The following is a 22,418-nucleotide window of genomic DNA, read 5'->3' as shown; positions in this document are numbered from 1 at the left end:
GACTTGAAGGTATCCAGCTTCTCAAGGTGTTCCTTCACGAGGTCAGCATTAAGGAAGGGCAGGGGATCTCCCTCACCCAGACCTCCCTGTCCTGTAGTGGGCATGGGCGTCCCATGGGACTGATGCAAGACCGACGCAAAGTACCCGCTAATAAGTTGACTTTTTCCTGGGCGTCAGTTGTCAGTTGCCCCATCTGGTTCAGATACACAGGGGCTGACCCATTAAACACTGAGCAGCAGCGCTAGTTCTTAGTTGTCTCTGACATTAAATGCTTCTTACCTGACTTGAAATCTGTCTCCTCCCCTTTCCCTTGATTGGCATTTAACTCAGACTTCTCCAGTGGCTTTTCTTTTTCTTGAATTGTCTTGTCTGTAGGAATGGAACAGGCTCATGAGAAGACTGGCAGGTCAGATGCTGCTCAGGAATGACAATTAGTCATTGTTGGATTGCTTTGCCTTTCTCTCTTTTAAGGTGTAAACGATTTGCTTGCCTGTGAATTGGTGCTTTCTTAAAACAAATTCTAACAAAGCAGTTTTCCAAATGAAAAAGCATTTTCATTGAAACTGAAACATGTTAATTTCAGTAGGAAAAAAATTCTACTGAACCGCTTCAGCTTTCTCACTTCAGTTCATCTCATTTTTTACTTCTATATCCCATCAAAGTATCAGTGCTAATGTTATATCTTATTCATATCACATTTATCATAATGTTTTGACATTATCAAAATGAAACCTTTCACAAGCCCTGAATCAAAATTCTTCAGCATGTTCAGCCCACAGGAGAGTTTGGAATTACAGCTTTTCATGCTGATTTTGAGCAAAAAAATCTCTTTTTCTACCAAGTCTATTGTGCCTCCTAGGCACACACTGGAACAGCTCCCCTCAGCTTCATTTGGGCCCCCCTAGCACTGTTTGCTCCCAAGAATTAAGCTTCTAATAGGATGTGAACACACCTCTCAACCAGCCCTGACTGAACTGCCTGGGAAAGAGACAAGGCCCCTTTCTGGCACTAGGGTACATCTTATAGGCCAGCTGCAGAAAGCTGAGTTACTTAAGAAAAGACCAGGTTTCTGAAGGGAAGCACTGGGCAGCCTAAATGCAGGGTTAGCAACCAGCTCTCCTGCAAATGACACTCTGGAAAGGAGCAATGGGTAAAGCAGGTGTTTGGCTCTGAAGTTCCCCAACTCTTTCAGGTTGGAATCAGCCTGTGTCTATTCAGTCTAAAAACCCAGTGTTCACTGCAGAGAAGCTATACCAGGTCACTGAAAACCAGGCCAGTACCAAGCAGGGAGGTACTGGGGAACTGGATACATTCAGACACTAAAAACAAAAAGCAAGAAAAAGACATGGCAACTTCTAGGCAGAGAGGACCAAGGTCTGGCCTGGACAGCAGCTTCTGGGAAACAGAGCAGATTTTCTCCAGCCTTGCTGCTGGGCAAGTTTTATCATGTGCAAATGAGGAGTATGCCATGTAAGCAAGGAAGGGCAATGCTGCAAACCACACCAGTGCACAGAGGGGAGTCAGAACACATGAGGAAGAGGAGTCCTGAGCCAGACTCTGTGGCTGCAGTGTCTGAGCCCAGACCATGACAATGCTAGGCAGGTGCGCTAGGTGCACAGTGCTTGTTCTGGCAACACAAACAGTCTCACCTTTCATGGGCAACTCAGGCAAAGACTCAGCCTTTTCACTCTCTCCTGCTTTCTCTTCTCGTGTCTTCTCTTTGTGCTCAGTGCTCTCATGGGTCTCCTCGCTCTCGACATTCTCCGCCCCTGCTGGCACCTGTGTGTCACATGGCCATGCCAGGGTGGCTGCTCTAGGTCAAACAGGTCCCCAAGCCCCAGACAGCACTGCTCCTAGCCTCATGGCTGAGTGGTGCTGCAGGATTGCAGGGAAACACTATTCACAGTCAGCAATTGAAGGCAGCACACTTCGGAAGCCTGTCAATGATGCTTCCACAGGACCAGGATGGGGTGGCCTATATGTTATAGGGCTGGGCACTGACAGGAGAGTCGGTGCGGTGAAAGGTGCAGCCAAAGTTCCAGAGCTGAAAACCAGGAGTCCCTGCCAGCTCGACTGACGTACATTGCAGTGCACCCAGGCCTGGTACAAAAGGGTCTGGGCACAGATGTGAGGGATAGAAGTTACAGTGGAAAGGCCTCAGTGGGACAGGGCAGAACAGACAGCTCTCCAGGGCACTCAGGGGGATGGCAGATCAGCTCTTGTGGAATCAAGGGAGTTTCAGCCACTGCATGGGCTTGGTGCAAGTGTGAAAGATGCCTTCAGGGTACCTAGGCCTCTGAGCCAGCAGCATGTTCCTGAGCTGGCATGGGCCAGGGCTGGAAAGGCAGCAGAGTTGATAAACCCTTCCTGTCCCAGCTGTGCTGTTTCTGGAGAGTGCTGCCATGTGCTCCTAACAGAGCTGTGGGACTCTGAAAAGGGAAGGCTGATGGGAACCCCCTTACCTGGCTCTCAGTCAGCTTCCCAGGCTTCTGTTCCCCCTGCTCCTTCTCCTCCAGGAACCCCAGCTGCATTTCTATCTTGTCTGAAACAACCATGGAAAAGAAAAGTGTGTGAACCATGCTCAGCTCTGCCATTACACACGGCTCACCTGGGACGAGCGACCCTCCTGCTCCTGAGCCAGGGTCTCACTGGAAAGCTCTCTTGTGCTAATGGTGAAGAGGAAAACTTGACTTTAAGTCAAACCTTACTAGTGAAAGATAGTTCCTCCCCAGGCTTCAGGAAAGATATGGATGCTATAGAACTGGTAATGGGAAGAGCAAAGAACAGTGCTGGAACTCCACCCAGTGTCCCAGCACATCTGTAAAGATGCAACAAGGCCTGGACTCTCATTGATACTTAGATGCCAGCCCCACACCAGTGCCCTTATCAGGCTTATCTTGTGTGCTGTGGCACTTTTACCTCCAGTTGTCTGCACCCACAGAGAGTCCAGGCTCTGGCTTGGGCTAATACAAGTCACCAGGGGCTCTCATGAGACTGCCATGCAGCCAAGGGAAACACGAATCATTTTCCAGGAGGCAGATATCACTTGAGTGGGGCTAACATACAACAAAGTGACTTAGGCACAGAGAATGAGAACAGCTCTGCAGCAAAGACCCAACCAGTCTGGGGGCTAGGAGGTGGTCAGAAAAGCCAGAGGGAGCTATCACAGAGCCACAGCCACAGTTCTGGGAACTGACTCAAGATTCTGGCTGCCCAGTTTTAAAAATACCTTCCAGCACTTTGATTTTAGAGGCACCCAGCAGCCCCCCAAACACAGGTGGAACATTCAGCTGGCCTGCTTCCCACATCATAGCTTGGCTCTGGACTCAGGACTCTTCTCTAGCCTGGGCAGCCCACATCACACTTACCAGGCAGGGCCACAGACCCCATCTGCAGTGGTGCTGGACTGGCAGGAACAGGAGTGTTGGGATCAGAAGAAACCACCTCGGTGGGTTTTTTGATTTCTGGGCCCTCCAAGATCAAGTCTGGAGTGCTGTATTTTCCATTCACATGCTCAAACTCCTGGACCTGGGGCAGACATCAAAACACACAGCTTGCTTGCAGAATGCACCAAGAGAACAGAGCTGCCAACAAGGGAGGCTCCCCCACGCTTCATAGCCTCACCATCCATAATAGCCCCAGCCTCTCTCAGCCTAAGAAGCCAGAGGCATTGAGCAGAGCTGGTGACATCTTCAGAATGCCACACCACCCAAAGCACCATGCTAGGAACAGGAACTACCCACCTTCTTCCTCACAAGTGACATCACTCCAATCCTTGTCAGCACATGTTGACGTGACAGCCCCTCCCGGGGAACACCGTCTGCAAAGGTCTCAGCCCCATCTGCTCCTGGCTCACACAAGTGCCTCATGAATAATGAAACGTATGCCCTGGGAAATGAGGGGGGGCTTAGCATTGGGACCCCCATCAGCAGAGGGCCTGTAGCTCCAGACCTTCACATTGACCAGCCTGGGGCTTTCTTGTCCTTCTGAGGAGAATGAAAGCAGCAGCACTGGGGATGGGATTACACACTAATCAAGATAGGGGGTTTCTACTTCTGCAGAACCAGGGGGACCAGTAAGGGCGCTCTTTGCAGGTGTATGAAGGACAGGTCCTGTCCTTCACTTCTACAGAGCCTATGCCTGCAGTTTAGCTAACTCCCTCACAAAACCTTCTGCCTCTTTCAGTGCAGGTGCAGCCTGCGGAGACTACAGCTCCAGGCAAGCCTGTCAGGGATACAGGCGCAAAGCACTGAGGGCACCCACCCTGATGCATGCTTCAGACAAGGCAAGTGCCTGCACACAATATGTCTCAGTGCAGTCTCCTGACTGCTTCCCTGCACAGTCACATGAGAACATCAGCCAGCACCCAGGCCAGGGCAAGCCCTGCCCTGTCTGTGATGGATCCCAGTACCTGAACTCCTTCTCACTTTTCCCACGCAGGTCCCGAACCAGCCAGTGCGAATTGAAGGCATCCTGAGGTGGCATTCCCCACCGCATTATGGCATTCAGGAAGGCCTTGCGCTGCCGGGCATTGAAGCCTAGGACCTGTGGAGAGCATACAGTGCTATCACGACAGTGCATGGACCCCTTTGGGCCCCATGGCATGGCTGCAATTAGCCAGAGGTGCTCTGCTCAAGGGCAATCAGCTGACAAAGAGCAAGGGTCAGTCCCACACTAGGGCTAAGCGCAGCCCTGAGGCAGCCCACTGACAACACTCTGACTGAGCACTTCCCTGTCCCTCTCTCCCCCTGTCATGCCAGCCAATGCTCACCTCAATATTCCCTCCGACTCTTGCCAGCAGAGGTGGCAAAGGCTTGTCTCGGTCACTCTTCAGCTGTCTCCGTGACTGTCGTCTGCCACCTAGAGGCAAGTAATGTATGGTGAATAGCCTACCTTTGCTGACAGAGAAACCCAGAGAGCCAGGGCCAGTTTGCAGCCACCACAGGACATAGCCAGGGTTACATGACTTTCTGCCCCTGGCACACAGAAGACCCCACTGAGATCCCTGATGTCCCCACCAGGGGCAGGGGCAGGTTCTGGAGGGAGGCTTACCACAGCCCCTCAGGCTCCTCGTCTGCAGAGATGAGGGGTGTGAATGCCAACTGCATCCTAGCTGGAGCAAGGGCACCTGGAGTGGCACCAGGCAAGCAGAGACCAACCCAGGGTCTGCACCTCCTACTACATATGCTAAGGGCAGGAAAAGGAGGCCTTGGCTGAGTGCCTGGCAGCCTGCCCCATCTAGCTAGGCTGCTGTTTCCAGGGAAGCTCTTGGAGCCAAACCTGGTTCATCTACCCTGCGTGCCAAGGACCCTGTTCCCCCAAGACTGCAATTAGGAGAATAATCAGTGTCAGAAGCCCCATGATCCAGACCCTTTTCTACTAAACAGCCTGAATGAGCTTCACAGTGGCCAAAATGCCTCTGCACTGAGTACACCTGCAGCCATCCCAGGCCAGGGCCAAAGGGAGTTGAGGAATGAGGATGGAAACCCTGGCCTCCCAACCACCTCCCATCAACATGCTCTTGCATATCTGAGGGTCAGTCAGCCCATGGGGCCTGAGGCTGTGAGTGCAAGGCCCCACTGCTTATGGGGCTGTCATAAGGGGGGTCCTGAGGAAGCAGGCCCTGCCATCATGCATTCTGACCTTCAGGTCTTTCCTCAAAGTCTTCATCTTCATCCTCAGAACCAATGGAGTACTCAGATTGGTTATCAGAGAGCTCGTCCTGCCACTCTGTCAGCAAGGGGGGAGGAAGATGGTCAAGGGAGCACTCCATGCCAGCGACTACCCCACAGAACAGGGCAGAGCCACCTGGAGGACGTGGAAATCCAGGAACTGAGTCCTGCCCAGCATCCCGCCAATCTTGCCCTGAGCATCTTAGCTCTCCCCCAACCAGCTGCACACCCAAATCCAGTGGTCTATGCCTCCCCATCTGCCCAGCTCCCTGGCAATGATGGAATAGGAGAGTCACAAGGAGGACACCCCACACCAGGGAAAAAGCATTCTCACCCCAAGAACCACACATAGCCTTGAGGCACGCAGCGCTCATCTTCCTAATGAACCCCAGCTCAGGTAGGAATGAGCAGCCCCCACCAATCCCATCAGGTACCCTGGCTTTTGGGAAGTCCCCAGGCAGGAGCCATACCTTGGTCCTCCTGTGAGGTGTCATTGTAGTTGACCTGCTTGCGGATCCGCTTCCCTTTCCCAAGGTTCCTGGCCAGATCCTCCTGCTGCTGCTCATAGTGGTGCCGCAGCAGCTTCTCCCAGTAATCAGGGTCCACATTCTCCTCCTGCTTGATGATCTCTCGTTCAACCTCCTCCTGAAAGCAGAGTTGCTAGCGGGTTACCAGCCCAGCCAGCCACAGCACCATCCCAGATATGCCCTGACCAGCCACTCCAGCACTACCCCCAAAATTACTTCTCACAGAGAGGACTGAACACAGACCACCATACTAGAGGTGCAGAGCTCCCAGCACCATGCTTGGGCCTGTTGTCTATGCAGGTGCCTAGGCAGTCCAGCCCCTCCAAAGCATGAGTGCCTCACGGACCTTCATGAAGCTATCTTGTGAAGCAGGGCAGCACCACTGCACAGGATTCAGGGATTAGCCTTTGGCTACACAGGGAGTTGAAGACCCAACAGAGGATGGAACCTGGAGGTCCTGGTGCCTCAGTGACAGAACTGTCCTCCCTCTTCCATCTGGGACTCCAGAGCCGAGGGTGCAGAGGCAGATGCGACTCCAAGGCACCTATCTGAATGGAGCCCTCCTTACCTGACCCAACCAAGATCCTGAGGTGTCTCAACTGGTTGAGTGCGAGGAAGTAAGAGGCCAGTACCTCTTCCTCTGATAGCCAAATGCATGACCGCAAGGCAGCCAGGCCAGACCAGAGCTTTCCAAGGAACTCAAACTAGCTGACAGTAGGCTGCAGGTCTGCAAGACAGCTCTGCTGGCTGCACTCTACCATCCTCCATGAACAAACACCATCACACACACTGGGTAGGTGGGAGCCCTCCCACTTCCAGAAATAGTGGCAAAACAAGAAGAAAAAGAAACAAAGGAGGAGGAGGAAACACCAACAGAGGAATGCACAGGAGGGGTTAAACGAAAAGACATGATACTGGTCACATTACCACACCGTCCTCTTCTCTCACAACATACTGGGCCACTTTAAAGGAGCTGAGATACTCGTTCATGTTCTGCAACTCAGTGTCATCAGTTGCATCCTGGTTCCGGTCCAGCAGCTTGGAGATGGCAGCATCGTCGTAGTGGATCACGCTGCTGTCCTCCACGTCCTTGTTGTCCCCTTGAAGACAAAGCACAGGAGAGGTCACCACAAAAGCCTGGGATGCAGGGAGCTGAAGGCTCCCCGCAGTGTCCCCTCTTCCAGAACCAGGACCATTGGCCTGGGCATAGCAAAAGAAGGGACTCCTGACTGGGAAGCAGTCAAATGGGCAGCTGGTGCCCACACTCTCCTGCCTTACCCACCTGGTGGGGTGCCGCCATGTTTTTTTTTCATGTTTTGAGCCACAGCACCCCCTTTAGAGGCCGGGGCTTCTGGGAAGGGAGAGATAGCATCTGGCATGGTGATCCGCTGGCCCTGAGACATCACGCCTGAAAGCAGAATGGGCAGAGGCTGGGCAGGTGATGACACAGCCCAGCACAGTACAGTAGGACTATACTGCATCTCTGCCTTGGACATCTTGCTCCAGACATCCCTGTCCATGCTCACCTTCCACATCATCTTTGAAGAGCTCTTCAGTCCCAAACTTCAGGATGTCATCTAGCTCCTGCTTGGTCATGGAGCCAGACTTGGAGCCAAGGCCTGGACGGACCACCAAGTGGGTGAGCATCATTTTTCTCTTGGCTACCTGGGTGATGCGCTCCTCCACAGAGGCTCTTGTCACAAAGCGGTAGATCATCACCTTCTTATTCTGCCCGATACGATGGGCTCGGCTGAACGCCTGCAGGGACAGCCCTTGTTGGAGCAACCGGTAGGGTCAGCTTACCGCAGTGACCAACTTTGACCAGGTCTTGATCTCAACAGCTGCAGGAGCCCATCTCTCCCCATGAAAGATGTCGCCAGCTTGCAGCACTTGGAGACCCAGCCTGGGAACACCTCACCAAGTTCCCATCCTGGCAATGGAAACCTGGCAAGCCTGGCCTCTCTTTTTGCTGACTTTGCAAGTGGAATGAGGACAGGCTGACAGAGGACAAGCCATGCAAGTCCAAGTCAAGGATCTTCTGGTTGCAGACTCATGGGCACACATCCTCCACCCCTCCCCCAGCATATATCTCTGCCTAAACAGAAGTGAGAAGAAATGCCACTAGGAGGAGTTAACCTCCTGCAAGTAACCACCAGCAAATAATCCCTCCTTGGTCTTTTTCCTTCTCTCTTCCTTAGCACCATTTCCCTGGCCCTGGGGAAGAGCAATGGAGCAACTGTCTATATTCCTCTTCACATTGCTGTGTACCTAAGGGGGCAATTTGAGTTGTTCCTTAAGAGACTCCCACTCTGGCTGCTTTTTGCCCACTGGTGGCTGGAATTCTCAGTTGAGAAATAACCACCATGTCCCAAAGGAGGTAACTCATGGTGAAGAAAGAGCAGCCAGATGCAGCGAGAATCCCATAGAACAAAGACATTCTTCTCATGCTGAATGTCCTTCAGAGAGCAGAAAGAGGCCAGTGCAATGCCAGAGGACATGGAAAGCAGAGGGGCTTCTACACAGGATCATGCTTTTCAAGGTTTTCCAGGAAGCATCAGCGGGTCTTTAGAGGAAAAATGATTCTGAGATGCATTCAGTGTCAGCAAGCATATAGGAACCATGAGCAGAGAGGACACCACTGGAACATACTTACTATAGTGTAAGGAAAAGGAAAAAGCAATAAACCTGGATGTCATTGTGGGGATTCCAATCAGAATCATAAATAATGACTGTGTCGGCTGTAGCAAGGTTTATGCCCAAACCACCAGCTCGGGTAGAGAGGAGAAAGCAGAACTGCTGAGCACCAGGAGCTGAGGAATACAAACCCACAAGGGGGCAAAAGGTGAGACTGGAAGGAGCTTGGTTCAGTAGGAAATGTGTGACCCTGTGTAGAGGGGAGTGAACAAAGGTTGTGTCCAACATACACATACCCAGCACATGGCCGTGAGATAGGGGAGGGAAGGAGCAAGAGCGCCACATGCATGAGGAAACTGTCACAGAGGTGGTGAACTCCACTCCCAACCTCCTGAGGAAGCCTGGCATCTCACCAAGCCACTTAAAAGAAATGCATAAGACTTCCAGCACCTGTCATTTGCGCCCTGGGATTCACTCACACAACATAATTAAAAACCCTCTTAATTACCATGCTGACAACACTGCCAGCTTGCACTGCACAGCAACAGATTTGCAAAGGGCTGTGCGACAGGTGTGTCTGCAAAAAACCTGCTTCTGTAGGGCATGTGTGCCCTTCTGTGCCTGCATGTGCCTGTGGGCTAAGTAAGGACAGGAGTTGGATTATTCTCCTGGTATAAAACCAACGGAGGATGCTAAGGCATTCTGGCTGCCTTGCCAATGGCACCCTGTTCAGAAAGCCTGGCTCAGAGTGATAGGCACAGGAACTGCTGAACTGTTGCCTATTGTGCCCAGCTGTGTGCTGCCTGCCCTCATGCACAACAAAGAAAGGGAGCCTCCAAGGGATGTTTCCCTTTATTAGAAAGACAAGTACCATTAAATCTGTCAATAGCTTCCTGGCGCAGGCCCCCCGTGATGCCTCCATCGATTCTCTCATACTTGTAGCCCTCATACTCCAAGAAATCCTCCAGCAGATCCAGCATCTTTGTCATCTGCAGAGAGAGTCCAGCAGTGAGGCTCTCCCCTGGTGAAGGGGAGGCTTGCACCAGCACAGGACCATGGGGAGGGAGCGAGAATTTCCCCAGGAACAGAACGGGTCTCTGGCTGGAGAAACTTCTGCCCAGGAAGTTTTGTTGCTATCAGGAGCCAAAACAGGAGCCCTGATATGTCTTGGCTCTGCTCTCTGCCTGCTGCTATGTGCCATACAGATGGACAGCAAAGGGGCTGCATGCCTTGCCCAGAGGTCTTTCTTCCACCCATGCCCTCAATGCTAGGAACTTTTCCATCACCCCACACACCAGGCTGTAGCCCCCAGATGACTAAATGTAAGCAGAAGCAAGCCATCAGGATATACACCATGCTTATCTGGCACCTTTTATATGTGGAACACTGCTTGCAAGGTGAGTTAGCATTATCCTTTCATGTTATATATTGGAAAAATGACAGTAAGGAATAATAAGTGACTTGCCAGTGTGACACACCAAGTCAGTGGCAAAGCTGGGAATACCTTTCCTGTGTCCCTACTCTATATGCTGTACCATCCCAGACATAAAATTCCCTTCTGAAGAAAAAAAGAGAAAAAGATTCTAAAAGAAAATAAATTCTGGTTCTTTACTTTTACCCTGAGCAACAGAATCAGTCATCCAAATGACACAGCATGGCAGTGCATATAAAAATTTACCTTTAAGCTTAACATAACAATATATCAAAGGTTAATTCTTTCCATCTGCCACCCCCAATGCCCTGGACTCCAAGTCCTCAAGGCCAGAGACTACCACCTCTCGTCACCCACCTGGGAGAAGATCAAGACTCTGTGCCCCCCATCTCGCAGCTTCTTCAACATCTTCTGCAGCAACATCAGCTTTCCAGAAGATTTAACCAATGAATTGCCATCATAGGACCCATTTGGCAAGACTGGAGCTTCCTGAGAAAAAGATGAAAGGATCCCCATTATTGGAGGGGTTCTGTGGCTGTAGGCAAACTCTGCAGCCACTAAATTCAATGGGGGTGCTGCTCTCAGCTGCAGTAAGTCAAACCAGTGTAGGGCTGCACATCATGTGTCCCCTCCTTTCTGACACTGGTGCACAGGCTGATTATACCAATGGCAGCCCACCCTCAGAAAGTTGCCATCATGGACATCCACAATGCACATCCAGGAAAAGTTGCTTCACTTCATGGAGGAATTCATATGGGTTACAGGAAGAAGGTGCTCACATTGAATAGGCCAGGCCAAACAAATCACCCTCCCTTCTGATGGGTGCAAGGGGATGCCTCAACTACATGCATTTAAAGAACAGAAAGGAAGCACTGGCCCTCAGCACAGCAAACACACCACAAGCTTTCACAGAGAGGTGACCTACCACAGCAGCAACAGGGAAGAGGTATGGATGATTACAGCATTTCTTCAGATCCATCATGATATTGAGCAGCGACACTTGGTTCCCACCACCTTTGGAATTCAGGGCTTCAAAATTCCTCGTCAATATGAATTTGTAGTACTTCCTGAATTGACAACGATGGGACAGATTCCATCAGGAACATGGGCAGACAGACGCATGGCTGACATAAGAGTGAGGGCACTGAACTCATTCTATGGGTGACATTAGCCAAGGCACTTCAAGAAACAAATGAACAACAATCACAACAGTCCTCTTGGATTAAGCCTTTGCAGACCTGGGTCAGTTATGTGGCTGGATAATATAGTCACTCCGCTAGCAGAGAGGGGCTGGGTCCTGTTGCTGTGAGCTCTGTAAAGTGAGTTTCTTCGCCAGAGCAAGCATCTCCTAGAGGATGAAGCTAGCTTCCCTTGTTGCTTCTCTTGAGTCTCAGAGGCCCGCTGGGATATGGACAATGCAGCCCACATAACAGAGATGTGCCCTGCCCTGGCATGCAGGGTCAGATTTCCACCCTGCAAGAGTCTGTCTTGATCCACTGAAATTCCATGGGACTCAGAGCAGCTACCTTAGATCTACTCTGGCTGAGCTGAAAGCCAAGTCCATCCCTCAGCCCTGAGAACCCAACCATTGACAGTGAGCATGTTTTGTCAGCAAGCACCTTTTACCTGCATCCATCCTGCTCAGGAGCACAGCAAGTGCTCTACATGTGGTCAGAGCTGGAGGCCTCTGTGTATCAGCAGCTACAGCTGTCAAGACTCCCAGGGCCACTAGAATCTGAAACTTTCTCAGCCTCATTGCTCTGCCCAGGTGCCAGGGCACCCTGCCAGGCTGGCACTGCCCAAAACTTCTGGCAGGTTCCTAGAGCAGCACTAACTCTGCAAGGAACCCACCACTCATAGGTTGGGCTGGATGATCCAGTGTGGGTCTCCCCTAACAGGACAGACACAAACATCCCCCATTTGTTTGCTTCCAAATCATCAGATACAGCTGCTATCTCACTGCCCCCAGCACAAATGAGCAGTGTGAAAGCAGCCAGCAGCCCTGCATTCTTAGGCTCTGCAGGGACTCCCCCTCCCTAGTGACAACCGCCTTACTTTTGCATCTGGCTGAGCTCCACTCTCACAATCAGCTCAGTCTTGGCAGGCATGTTCTTGAACACATCTGCCTTCAGTCTCCGGAGCATGTGGGGACCCAGGAGGTCATGCAGCTTCTTGATCTGGTCCTCCTTCGAGATGTCAGCAAATTCCTCCAGGAACCCCTCTAGGTTGCTGCAAAAAAATCACTTTGTGTGAGGGGCACAAGGCAGGAGATGGAGGGCATGGGGCAGACATGTGGGCCAAGAGAATCGTACCCCCATGCCTTTCCATGAGCACAGAACTCTCCTACAAAACAGGGGAATATGGTTAAGGCCGCACAGAACGGGGTAGGCATCTCCTGATAAGCCATTAGAACTTAACTGAGGTGCCAAAACTCCAGTGGAGGGGGGGACAAAGTGCTGGGGCTGTAGCTTTACCATGTACTTCATCATCCACCTGTTTGATGGGCCCGCCTGTGCCTGCGATGTTTTCTACTGCAATCATCACTACAATGTCCAGGCATTACACTTGACTGACACATGGGGTTTTTGGTCATGCTGGGAGATGCCACTGCCTATCCTTGTGAGCCAAACAGAGTGCCCAGACAGGCTGCTGGCTAGTTAGGTTTGGCATGGACCAAAAGGAAATGACCCTGGGTGGGCCAGACTTTCCAAGGAGGGAACAGGAACAACTCACTTGAACCTCTCCGGGGTAAGAAAGTTGAGAAGGTGGAAGAGCTCCTCTAAGTTGTTCTGGAGTGGTGTGCCTGTGAGCAGTAGCTTGTAGTCGATCTTGTAGCTATTCAGCACTCTGAAGAACTAGGACAAGGAACCCAGTCAGAGGACATAGCTCAGGACACCAGCACAGTAAGTTCCTCTAGACCAGCCAACACCCTGAAGGGCCTGCAGTGACTTTCACATCCTGTCCAGTGCCCTGTTCATGAACCCAGGGAGGCACACCCAGTCAGGAGGGGCTGACAGCCAAGCAGCACTGGCTGCAATGTCAAAGTGACTCTCCAGGCAACAGTGCCTGAGGAAATCCCTGACTTGGCCCCCAGCACGCAAGTCGCGCATGCTGACTGTAACAAGCTTTGCTTCTGTCCACTCTACAGAGCCAGCCCTACTGCTGGGGAGCAAACTGCTCGCCCTTCTGTCCTGCACACTGCTAACCCATGTGCCCAGCTGTATTCCAGAGGCAGGAACTGCAGTACCAAAAGAGGCTATGAAATTGCCTAAGTACAGGCCCCCAGGGGCGTTTGCAAGTGTGGAAGATAAGTTGCAGGGCAGGAGCATCTTCTTATTTGCAGACAGGACGAAGGTGGGAGAACAGAGGAGGAATTTGATGGTGCTACTGCCACAGCTCCCACCCCTGGGATTCTACCTACAAGATACCTACTTTGGACTGGTTGTTCTTCAGTCTGTGTGCTTCATCCACCACCAAGCAGGCCCACTCAATAGACCCCAGGATAGCCTGATCAATCGTGATCAGCTCATAGGAGGTAAGCAGGACATGGAATTTAATCTGGGCTTCTTTCTAGATGAGAGAGAGAGAGCCCAGGAGGTTAAAGAGACTGTGAGGACCAGGCACCCCTAGCCTTCTCTGCTTCTTCATGTCACACATCACAGTGCTGGAAGAAAGATGCAGAACGGTTTGCACTACACTGCAAAATACCAGCGCGCAGTGCCTGGGAATGAATCAAGCCAGCAGAAAATCTATATCCATCTGAGCATTAAAATGAATTAGAGATCTCTATAAACCCCACAGAAAAGGGCCCATCAGAAAGCCCTCCATAAACCAGTTGCATTTACAAACAGTGTCAGACCTCGTCTCTGGAGAACAGCATTTTTCAGGTGCCCACTTCCCTTCTTCCAGGTCAAATTCTGCTCCCATTTCCACTGTTGTAAATCTGGAGTAGATCGGCTAGCCTCAAGGAAGGAGTTGTTCTGGATTTAAACCAGCCTAAGCAGCTGCAAAAATATCTCCTTCTCCCTCTGCATACTGGAGTCCTGCTCTTTGATCTCCAAGTCTTACATAGCCCAGCCAGTACTGAACAGTAAACTATAAGGGTTTATCTTCCAGAGGGCACTAAACTAAGGAAATCTTATGAGGGAGGAGCTTCAGGCCTGCATGGAAAACACAGCTCACATCAGAGTTCAGAAAGATCTCTCAGGACAGCAAATCCCCCCACTGGTATTGGTGGGGGTGGGAATGGTAAGATCAGTGGTTGGGACTTTGTAGTAGGCACTAGTGAAATCTGGGAGAATGGAAGCCCCGGTGAACACGGAAGAGTAAAGATGCTTTCTAGCTTGCACTTGACAGGCCTGCAGAGGCAGACAAACACCTGGAGAGGTTTCTTGTCCCATACGTTGGCAGGTGAATTTCTTTCCCCCATCAAATAGATCAAGCAATCCCTTTTCTACAGCATTTTGCACCAATTCCTTGGCCAGGAGCAAGCTCAGCCCTGTTCCCAGTTGGATGTGGGGCACTTACCTTCATTCGGAAAACCTTCTTCCCACTCCGGATGGCATTGTCCTCGAAGGAGAACTCATTCTCCCGGATCACCGCCCGGCTTTCCTTGTCCCCCGTGTATGTCACAACATAGAAGTCAGGGGCCCACATCTCAAACTCTCTCTCCCAGTTGATGATGGTGGAGAGAGGAGCACTGACCAGGTATGGTCCTTTGGAGTGTCCCTGTCAGGAAGATATGTTCCCAATAAGCAGGCTGCACTCCCAGCTCACCCAGGGTGCCAAGCTACCTCCAGGTGCATTGGATACTCACCTCCTTGTAGAGGGAGTACAGGAACACAATGGTCTGCACGGTCTTCCCCAGCCCCATCTCATCGGCAAGGATTGTGTCAGTGCCCTGGGCCCAGGAGAACCTCAGCCAGTTCAGCCCTTCCAGCTGGTAGGGATGTAGGGTACCTCCAGTTGCATCAATGTACCAGGGTTGCTTGTCAAATTTAACTGTGGGCTATGGAAAAAAATGCACCATGCACAGCACTCAGTGCCAGCCCACTCACTGGCATCCTTCTTCTCCACTGCCCACAGGGTCCCTCTTCACAGCTTTACCATGGAGAGGCCCGAAACAAGGAGCAAATACCACCCAGGAAGTTCCAAAATCAGCTTTTGCCTCCCCAACATGGAGGTGCTGCCTGCAGGGATGGTGGGGTCCAGCAGAACTGGCGGGGCATGGCTGTATGGACTGAGGCGCAGCTTAGCTGGCTGGGGCCTGCAGCTCCTCCACACCGACGGAGAGGCCATGAACGGCCTGTTAAGCACAGGCAATGCAGCCTTTGGAAGCCTGGGAAATCACCACCAATGCCCAGGCTGGGAAAAGTTGGCTTTTTCCCCACAAAGAAACCCTCAGATAAATGACTCTCCTGAGAGCTCCCACACCAGTCACTGAAGGGCTCAGGCCATCTTTATGGTCTGAGGAGCCCTCGAGGAGCCCAGCCAATCGGCAAAGAGGTCTTGTGACCTGGTCCCTCTGGTACATGCTGAAGGCGATGAAGAAGCCCTCAACGTGGGAAGGGGACATCTGCACCTGCCTCAACATGCATGAGAAACCCTTTCCCTCTCCACAAATGGGTAGTGAAGATGATCCACAAGCCAAGAGTGCCCTCCCCAAGAGCTGCCACCTTAGACTTTACCTCACTCTGCCTGAACTGGCCTGGAGAATTGCTTGGCCTCATAAGCAGCAAGATTTTTATGGAGTTCAGACATAATGCAGGACCCTCCCATTCTAGTGCGACTCTCTCCCCTCCATCCTTCCCCTCCCCAACCCTCTCACTTACATCAACAATAGGTGTTTCTGGTGGTTTCTCCAGTTTTTCATCTTTCAGTTTTTTTCCTTTCTTGTTTAGCTTCTTTGGAGGTCGGGTTTCGTCCCCCAACATCAGCTCCCTGGAAGAGAACATTTTAAAGCAGAGGTTCTTGGTAAGAACTTGGCAGCAGGCAAAACACAGGTCTTTCTGTGGTCTCCAAGCACTGTGGGAGAAGGCCCAGTACACCACCTTTTGTTCTGCCCCAACCAAAGCTTTTCTGATCCAGGTACATCTGAAACTCATGGCTCATTAGGGATCATTAACCATGTAGCTGGGCAGCATCACACTGACACAGGGTTACCCCTCAGCTCAATGTGAAAATACATCTAGGTTTTTTCCTGAAACCTAGACACAGCCCAGCACAATGGGACCTCTTGTAAATGCAGTAAGACAACCAGATGCTATTGTTAATACAAATGAATGGATATTACTGACATAGGGATGGATAACCTAGATTTCCAGATAATACACAGTGGGTAGACGGAGCTCCAATTTATTTTGGGCACCCACTTTAGGATACTGTGACAGAGCCATTTTCCAGAAGTACTAAGCACTGAAAATCAGATCCTCTCCAGGCAATTTTATTTCTGTGCCTACAATGTGAGGCACCTAAAATTATCATTCACTTTGGAGAAGCTAGGCCAGATGCTGCAGATCCGCATGGCTCTTAAGCTTGCTGCATTTTGCAGATCAGCTACAAATTCCACAGCATCTCTGACTCTTACCTGTGATTCCAGTATATCTGCTTCAGGTTTTCATAGTATGGAATGTCTATATCATCGATCTCCCAGGTACACTGGTCATATGGCAAATCTTTCCACTTGATCAGGTAATGGATGTCTCCCTTTTTATCAAAGCTAGAACAAGAAGTATTTAAAAGCATGTCACTGAAATGGCCCAGAGTAACAGGCATGACCCAAGCTTATATTTCACTTGTATTGACAGGCTGTTCAGTGATGTAAACACCTCCCTGGTAAGCCAGCCTCTTTTCAAACGCACGCTCCCAAGCGTTCAAGCTTGCAAGTCCCTAATTGAAGCCTCTTGAAGCAGGGAACCCCGCACACAACAGAGCCTGAAATACTAATGCTCTGGTTTCTCCTCAGCTAATATGCATGAGATCCACTTGTGAGCTGGTGACAGAAGGAAGCTCCCAGACAGGCTCTCGGGATGACAGGCAGCATTCACGTATACAGAACCACATCACTGTGGTGGTACTGTGGGTGGGCGGGCTGGGGAAGGGGGCTGCATTTCAAAACTTTCAGAATTTAGAATGTCCCGTGACGAGACCACCAAGGCTCAGTTACTCAGTCTCTCCATTCCTGGCAGGCAGCGAGCTATGACACTTTTTCTGAAACTGCATACTTCATCCTTTGTTTTTACCTGTGTATTATGAAGTCCAGGCAGAGCTAAAACAACACCTAGAAGGAATCAATAGTTTCAGCTGGAATGGTCTATCCATCTCCTGAGTGTGTTTAATCAATCATAGAAGCTAAAAGCCATACAATTTCATTGCATCTGTACTGCCTGTAATTTAGTGCCCTGGCTAGCACTGATGTAACTCATGGCATGACGGGTTGGGGAGTCAGCACTCACACATTGTGCAGCATATATGGAGAGCTGCTTGGTGGTCATTTAACAGAGGGCGGTTCATGAAAGAAACAGAGAATTGATTAAATGTTTCTAAATGTAAAATTATGATGCAGCTCATAGCTCTATAAAAGAATGCCATAACCAAGCTGCTGCTCCAGCAGCCAGGTATCCTGCCTCTGCTAGGGACAGATAGTTTAAAACAAAGTGCATGCAGTCTTATGGAGCCAGCTGTCCCCAGGACAGTCTTGGCCTAACCCCAGTTAACTCAATGTTGGTGCATGTCCTGTCTGAGAGTTCATATCCCTTCCAAAACTTGGTGAGGGAGGTGGGGCTAGTTATTTTTGCTGTGCTGCTCTTGTACAGGACAGTCCCTACCACCTGTGAAATGTGTTCTCTGAATCTTGCTAATTTCTAGTTTTCCAAAAAACTGAGCTAATCACCACCACCACAACTCCTCAGCCTGAAAGCTCCTCAGGACTGAGGGAACTGCAGAGCAGATGCCCATAACAGGGGGGAAATCACTTCCTACAACATCACATACAGGCAGAAAGCAAAGGGGTTCCACCCCGAGGAACTGGTCTTTCTGGATCTATGCCAAACCTAACAGGCAGTGCTGGCTCCTAATACTGCCAGCAGGATATGTACCTCCCGTCTTCATTTACGCACATGATCATAGCTATCCCCCTTGCCCACCTGTGGTTCAGGATGCGGTGAATCATCATCCATTCAGGCTTGATGCCATAGCGGTAGTACTTCTCCTCCATTTGGGCATACTGTGGGTCTTTGTTCTTCCGCTTCTCACTCTTACTATCCTCATCCCCAGAGCCATAGTCAAAGGCAGGTGGCTCATCCATGTCATTCTTCCTTTGGTAGTTGCGGTACATTACGGTGTGGTAGAGCTCCAGCTGCCAGGACAGAGTGACAGACCAGAATTGTGAGGCCTGCAGGAATAAGAAGTCCAGCCCCATCTAAGCCCTGCTGGTCATGCCCTGCCTCACCTGTAGCTCCTTGACCCAGGAACAGTGCCAGTAGGAAAGTCCTGCCCATTTCACAAAGAACTCCCTTTCTGGGATCCCTTCCAGAGATTTTGATGGAGGGATGGCCATCTCTGAGTCGGGTGGGGACAGCAAAGATGCTGGGGGCACAGGGGGCTCCTTCCAAGTCCAGTGTAGGATGCGCTGAACCTTGCCTTTTAAGGGAGGGCACTGAGGAAAACAGAGGGAAAGCATGGACACACACACAAATGGGTTAAACAGGCCACACCTGGCACTTCCCCCCTCCTCCCTCTCAGCCTCATAGCCCTCATGTTCCTGGGAGGCTCTGCACAACCAACAACCAACCCATCACTAACAAGCCTTTAGTGTCTTAATGACTCAGACATAGGCCTGGGCCTGCTCTGTGAGAATGGAAAGCCTGCTGTGGAGCAGGAGCAGAGGTGAAGCACAAACAAGTCCAGCCCAGAGCTAGCATGGCTTGTAGCTGTCCAGAGGAAGAGAGCATGACAGCCAAAGAGGGGAATGGAGATCCAGGACATGGACACAGCTGCAGCCTGACCCCCAGATGCAACTTGCTCCCCCATGCAAAAACCCGAGCACCTGCAAGGAAGGCATCAGTTGCTTGCACAAAGCAGACTAGGGGGGAACTGAGCTCTCCAGAAACACAGCAGGGCATGGGATAATGATCCCTTCATGGCATGAAGGACAGGAGCAAGGGCCTTATTGGCAGGGAGCACTGCATGGTAGGGTAGTAGGTATAGCAGTGTGTGTGGGGGGAAGGGCAACAGGACATCTGGGGGCCACAACCCCACGCCTGGCCAGGCAGGGGCAGGGGTTGGGCAGGACAAACACTGGTAACACTCACTGTACAGCGCGGGCAGAGCCATTCACCATTTGGGATCTCTGGCAGTGGTGGGTTCAGGCAGTGCAGGTGGTACGAGGAAGGGCAGGTGTCACAGCACAACAGCTCTCCACCATCCTTACACACGCGGCAGAACTCCATGTGGTCATCTTCCTCCTCCTCACCCCCCTCCTCCTCATCATCATCATCATCCTTGGGCTCCCACTGGATCCCTTCCTTCTCCTGGAGAAGCAGATGCAGCACATCACTGAGACATTTCCTAACAGGTCCCTTCCATTCCTCAGAGATGTTGGACACATGTCCCAGTAGCCCTGGCACCCTACCTTCTTGGCCAACACCCTAATGCTCCACAGGTAAGCACCCCATGGCATGAAGCCACCTCCTGTGGCACATTGCACACAGGAGCTTAGGTGCAGACACAATTCTGCTAGCATAACCTGGGACACAGGTTCAGAGGTGGTACGCACAGTGCAGTGGACAAAACACCTGAGGCTCCTTTTGAGCAGGGCGCCACAGAGATTTCAGTGCCAAAGAGAGAATTCCTCAGGCCATGAGGAACTGGAAGTTTAGAAGCCCAGAGCACCTGGTTCTGAAGGATGGATGAGGGGCAAAGGAACTCCTCAAGCCATTGGCAAGTCCCTTGGAGCCGAGAGCTCTGTGTAGCCTCCTCTGTTCTATCATCCAAGACTTCTGTGCATTAAAAGTTGCCATTTCTGATAACTAAGCATACACATGAACATGCTTAAAATCAACTCCTACAAAGTGACCCCATCTTAAGCTGAGCCTGGGGCTACTCACACAGTGTGGACAGCTCCACTTGCCCTCTGGGGCTTTCTCCAATTCAGGATCCAGGCAGACAAGGTGGTAGGCCCGGGGGCATGTGTCACATAGAATGATCTCTCCTCCTTGCTGGCAGACCTCGCAGTAGTCCTGGTGGTCAGTCTCATACCCATCCCCTTCTTCGGCTATGAGAAGAGACACAAAAGAAGTCAGCAGAGCACTGTCATCACCTGCCATCCCCGGGGCATCTGAGAGGATCACACAGGGTGAAGGCAACTCCAAGAACATCTGCCTTCATCCCCCTCTCTCACGTCCCCCTGCCTCTCTGTTCCTCAGCATCAGAGTTTATCTGGTTCTTTGCACACAGCATCATCTCACCTCTGTCTCTCTTTCTCTCTCCACACTGTATCATCCTTTGGTTCTTCAGGCTCTCAATGGAGAATGCCAGAACCTGGAGAGGTGGCAAGGGAGGCCAGTCAGAGAAACCTCCACAGAGACCATCACCACCAACCGTACGTGTACCATGCACCAATCATGCCACCCAGGAGAGCTCTCCTCCTCCAGGATGCTGGTTTCCCTTCATGCTCACTAAAACTGGTGGCAGGTACTTGTTCAGCCCACCACATGAGGGAGAAGGACAGGAAGGCTTATTCTGTGGCCAAACATCAGGGACGTGGGAAACTGCAGTTCGGGTTCCAGCTCTCAGTCTGTTCTTGGGCAAGTCACTGAGCCTCTCTGTGCACCAAGGTCACAATCTTCTATTTTCTACCCTATGCATGGCTTGTCTGTTTAAACAGCTGGCTCTGTGGGGCAGGTACTGCTTGCACAGAACGTAGCCCTTTCACTTCAAACCTCTACAACATGGATGACAGCTGACAAGGCTTCGCAGTTCTCCTCTCCATGTGCCCCACCAGACAGACAGCCCTATCACTGTGGGCTTAGCTGTTACAAGTTTAAGAGGAAAACCCCAGAGAATTGGGATTGGGCACTGTGGGGCAGAGGCATGAGGCAACCCCACACAGGCCCCCAGGTCCAGAGCTACCCTTGAAGTTCTCAGAAGCAAACCTGTGAGTAAGGACAATAAGCTAGAGGACGTTTCTGAGTCTGAGACCTCTCATGCTGAGCAGGACAGAGGAGGAACAGAAAAAAAAACAACTTTTCTTTGCTGCTCCTGGAGCCCACAAGCTCACAAGCTGCAAACACAGCTTACCTGGAAGGAGCAAGGGACCATCAGTTCAAAGAACTTCAAGAGCAATAAAGCAGAGAAAGTGCCATAATGTGTACAATCCTACACAAAATACACACACACAATCCAACAAAGTAACTCAGATCCACCTGCATGTCTCTCCACACAACAGAGTTAATCACCTGCCTGGCACAGCACCCCAGCAAACTGTATTCATGAGCAGAGCTGGGGATGTGGAGAGGTTCGGAGGCAGTTCAGTGCAAAGTGGATTTTTCAGTAGCCAACAGAGCAGTGTGTGCCATGAAAACCATCAGCCACAAAGTCCTACACACCACACACACACTCCGATGCAAACACTCAAACGCCATCTGCAAAGCCATCACCGTGCTTCTTGGCAGCAAGAACATCAAACAGACACTTCAGCCCATGCCACTGGCCAGGCAGGAAGACTACATGCATCAGTGGCTCCTGTACACACTATTGGTCACAGAAAGCACCTGCTTCACTCCCAGGGCCTCACTGCTACAGAACCAGTTCCAGTGCAAATGCGCTGGGAGGCCTTGGTCAATTAGTGGTGAGAGAGACAAGCCGGGTGTGCCCTTGCACTGCACGGCAAGAGGCCCTCAGGCTGTGGCGTCGTTGCGGGGAGAGGTAGAGAAGGCAGTTTCCACACCACAATAATGCAGAGGAGCAGTTCTCTGCCAAAGCCTCTTTCCTAGAACCACAGCAAGGGGCAGCTGAAATATCAGAACACAGGCTGCCTGCTGGGAAAGGGGCTGGAGAGCAGAGGAGCATGGACAATGCAACAAGGGGCTGAACAGGACTGCTGCCTGTAGAGCCAGCTGTGCTCCTCAAATGGGAGTTGCTCACATCCCCCAT

General features: G+C 51.2%; 1 protein-coding gene across 2 annotated transcripts in view; it reads right to left on the bottom strand.

The window, feature by feature from the left end:
• CHD5 (chromodomain helicase DNA binding protein 5) overlaps positions 1-22,418 on the bottom strand; it is a 51,302-nt gene that overhangs the window by 12,246 nt on the left and 16,638 nt on the right. The window contains exons 2-29 of one of the 2 annotated variants that reach the window (XM_019541167.1): positions 20,732-20,804; positions 20,372-20,538; positions 19,577-19,795; positions 18,715-18,921; positions 18,410-18,621; positions 16,852-16,983; positions 16,097-16,205; positions 15,082-15,273; positions 14,793-14,993; positions 13,698-13,835; positions 12,999-13,120; positions 12,321-12,494; positions 11,191-11,332; positions 10,623-10,754; positions 9,705-9,822; positions 8,885-9,009; positions 7,726-7,957; positions 7,482-7,607; positions 7,127-7,299; positions 6,143-6,317; positions 5,644-5,730; positions 4,772-4,860; positions 4,412-4,545; positions 3,744-3,888; positions 3,369-3,528; positions 2,463-2,542; positions 1,650-1,779; positions 280-369 (exon numbers count right to left, since the gene is read on the bottom strand). In XM_019541167.1, the coding sequence (XP_019396712.1) occupies positions 280-369; positions 1,650-1,779; positions 2,463-2,542; positions 3,369-3,528; positions 3,744-3,888; positions 4,412-4,545; positions 4,772-4,860; positions 5,644-5,730; positions 6,143-6,317; positions 7,127-7,299; positions 7,482-7,607; positions 7,726-7,957; positions 8,885-9,009; positions 9,705-9,822; positions 10,623-10,754; positions 11,191-11,332; positions 12,321-12,494; positions 12,999-13,120; positions 13,698-13,835; positions 14,793-14,993; positions 15,082-15,273; positions 16,097-16,205; positions 16,852-16,983; positions 18,410-18,621; positions 18,715-18,921; positions 19,577-19,795; positions 20,372-20,538; positions 20,732-20,765 (4,045 nt within the window). In that variant the 5' untranslated portion in view covers positions 20,766-20,804. The remainder of the gene's footprint in view (positions 1-279; positions 370-1,649; positions 1,780-2,462; positions 2,543-3,368; positions 3,529-3,743; positions 3,889-4,411; positions 4,546-4,771; positions 4,861-5,643; positions 5,731-6,142; positions 6,318-7,126; positions 7,300-7,481; positions 7,608-7,725; positions 7,958-8,884; positions 9,010-9,704; positions 9,823-10,622; positions 10,755-11,190; positions 11,333-12,320; positions 12,495-12,998; positions 13,121-13,697; positions 13,836-14,792; positions 14,994-15,081; positions 15,274-16,096; positions 16,206-16,851; positions 16,984-18,409; positions 18,622-18,714; positions 18,922-19,576; positions 19,796-20,371; positions 20,539-20,731; positions 20,805-22,418) is intronic. The other variant, XM_019541165.1, reaches the window with a different exon arrangement.

This window comes from Crocodylus porosus, unplaced genomic scaffold, assembly GCF_001723895.1.
Source record: "Crocodylus porosus isolate Cpor-Errol unplaced genomic scaffold, CroPor_comp1, whole genome shotgun sequence".
NCBI classification, from domain to species: domain Eukaryota; kingdom Metazoa; phylum Chordata; order Crocodylia; family Crocodylidae; genus Crocodylus; species Crocodylus porosus.
Note: the sequence above shows the minus strand (reverse complement) of the source record. Positions and strands in the feature narration are given on the sequence as shown.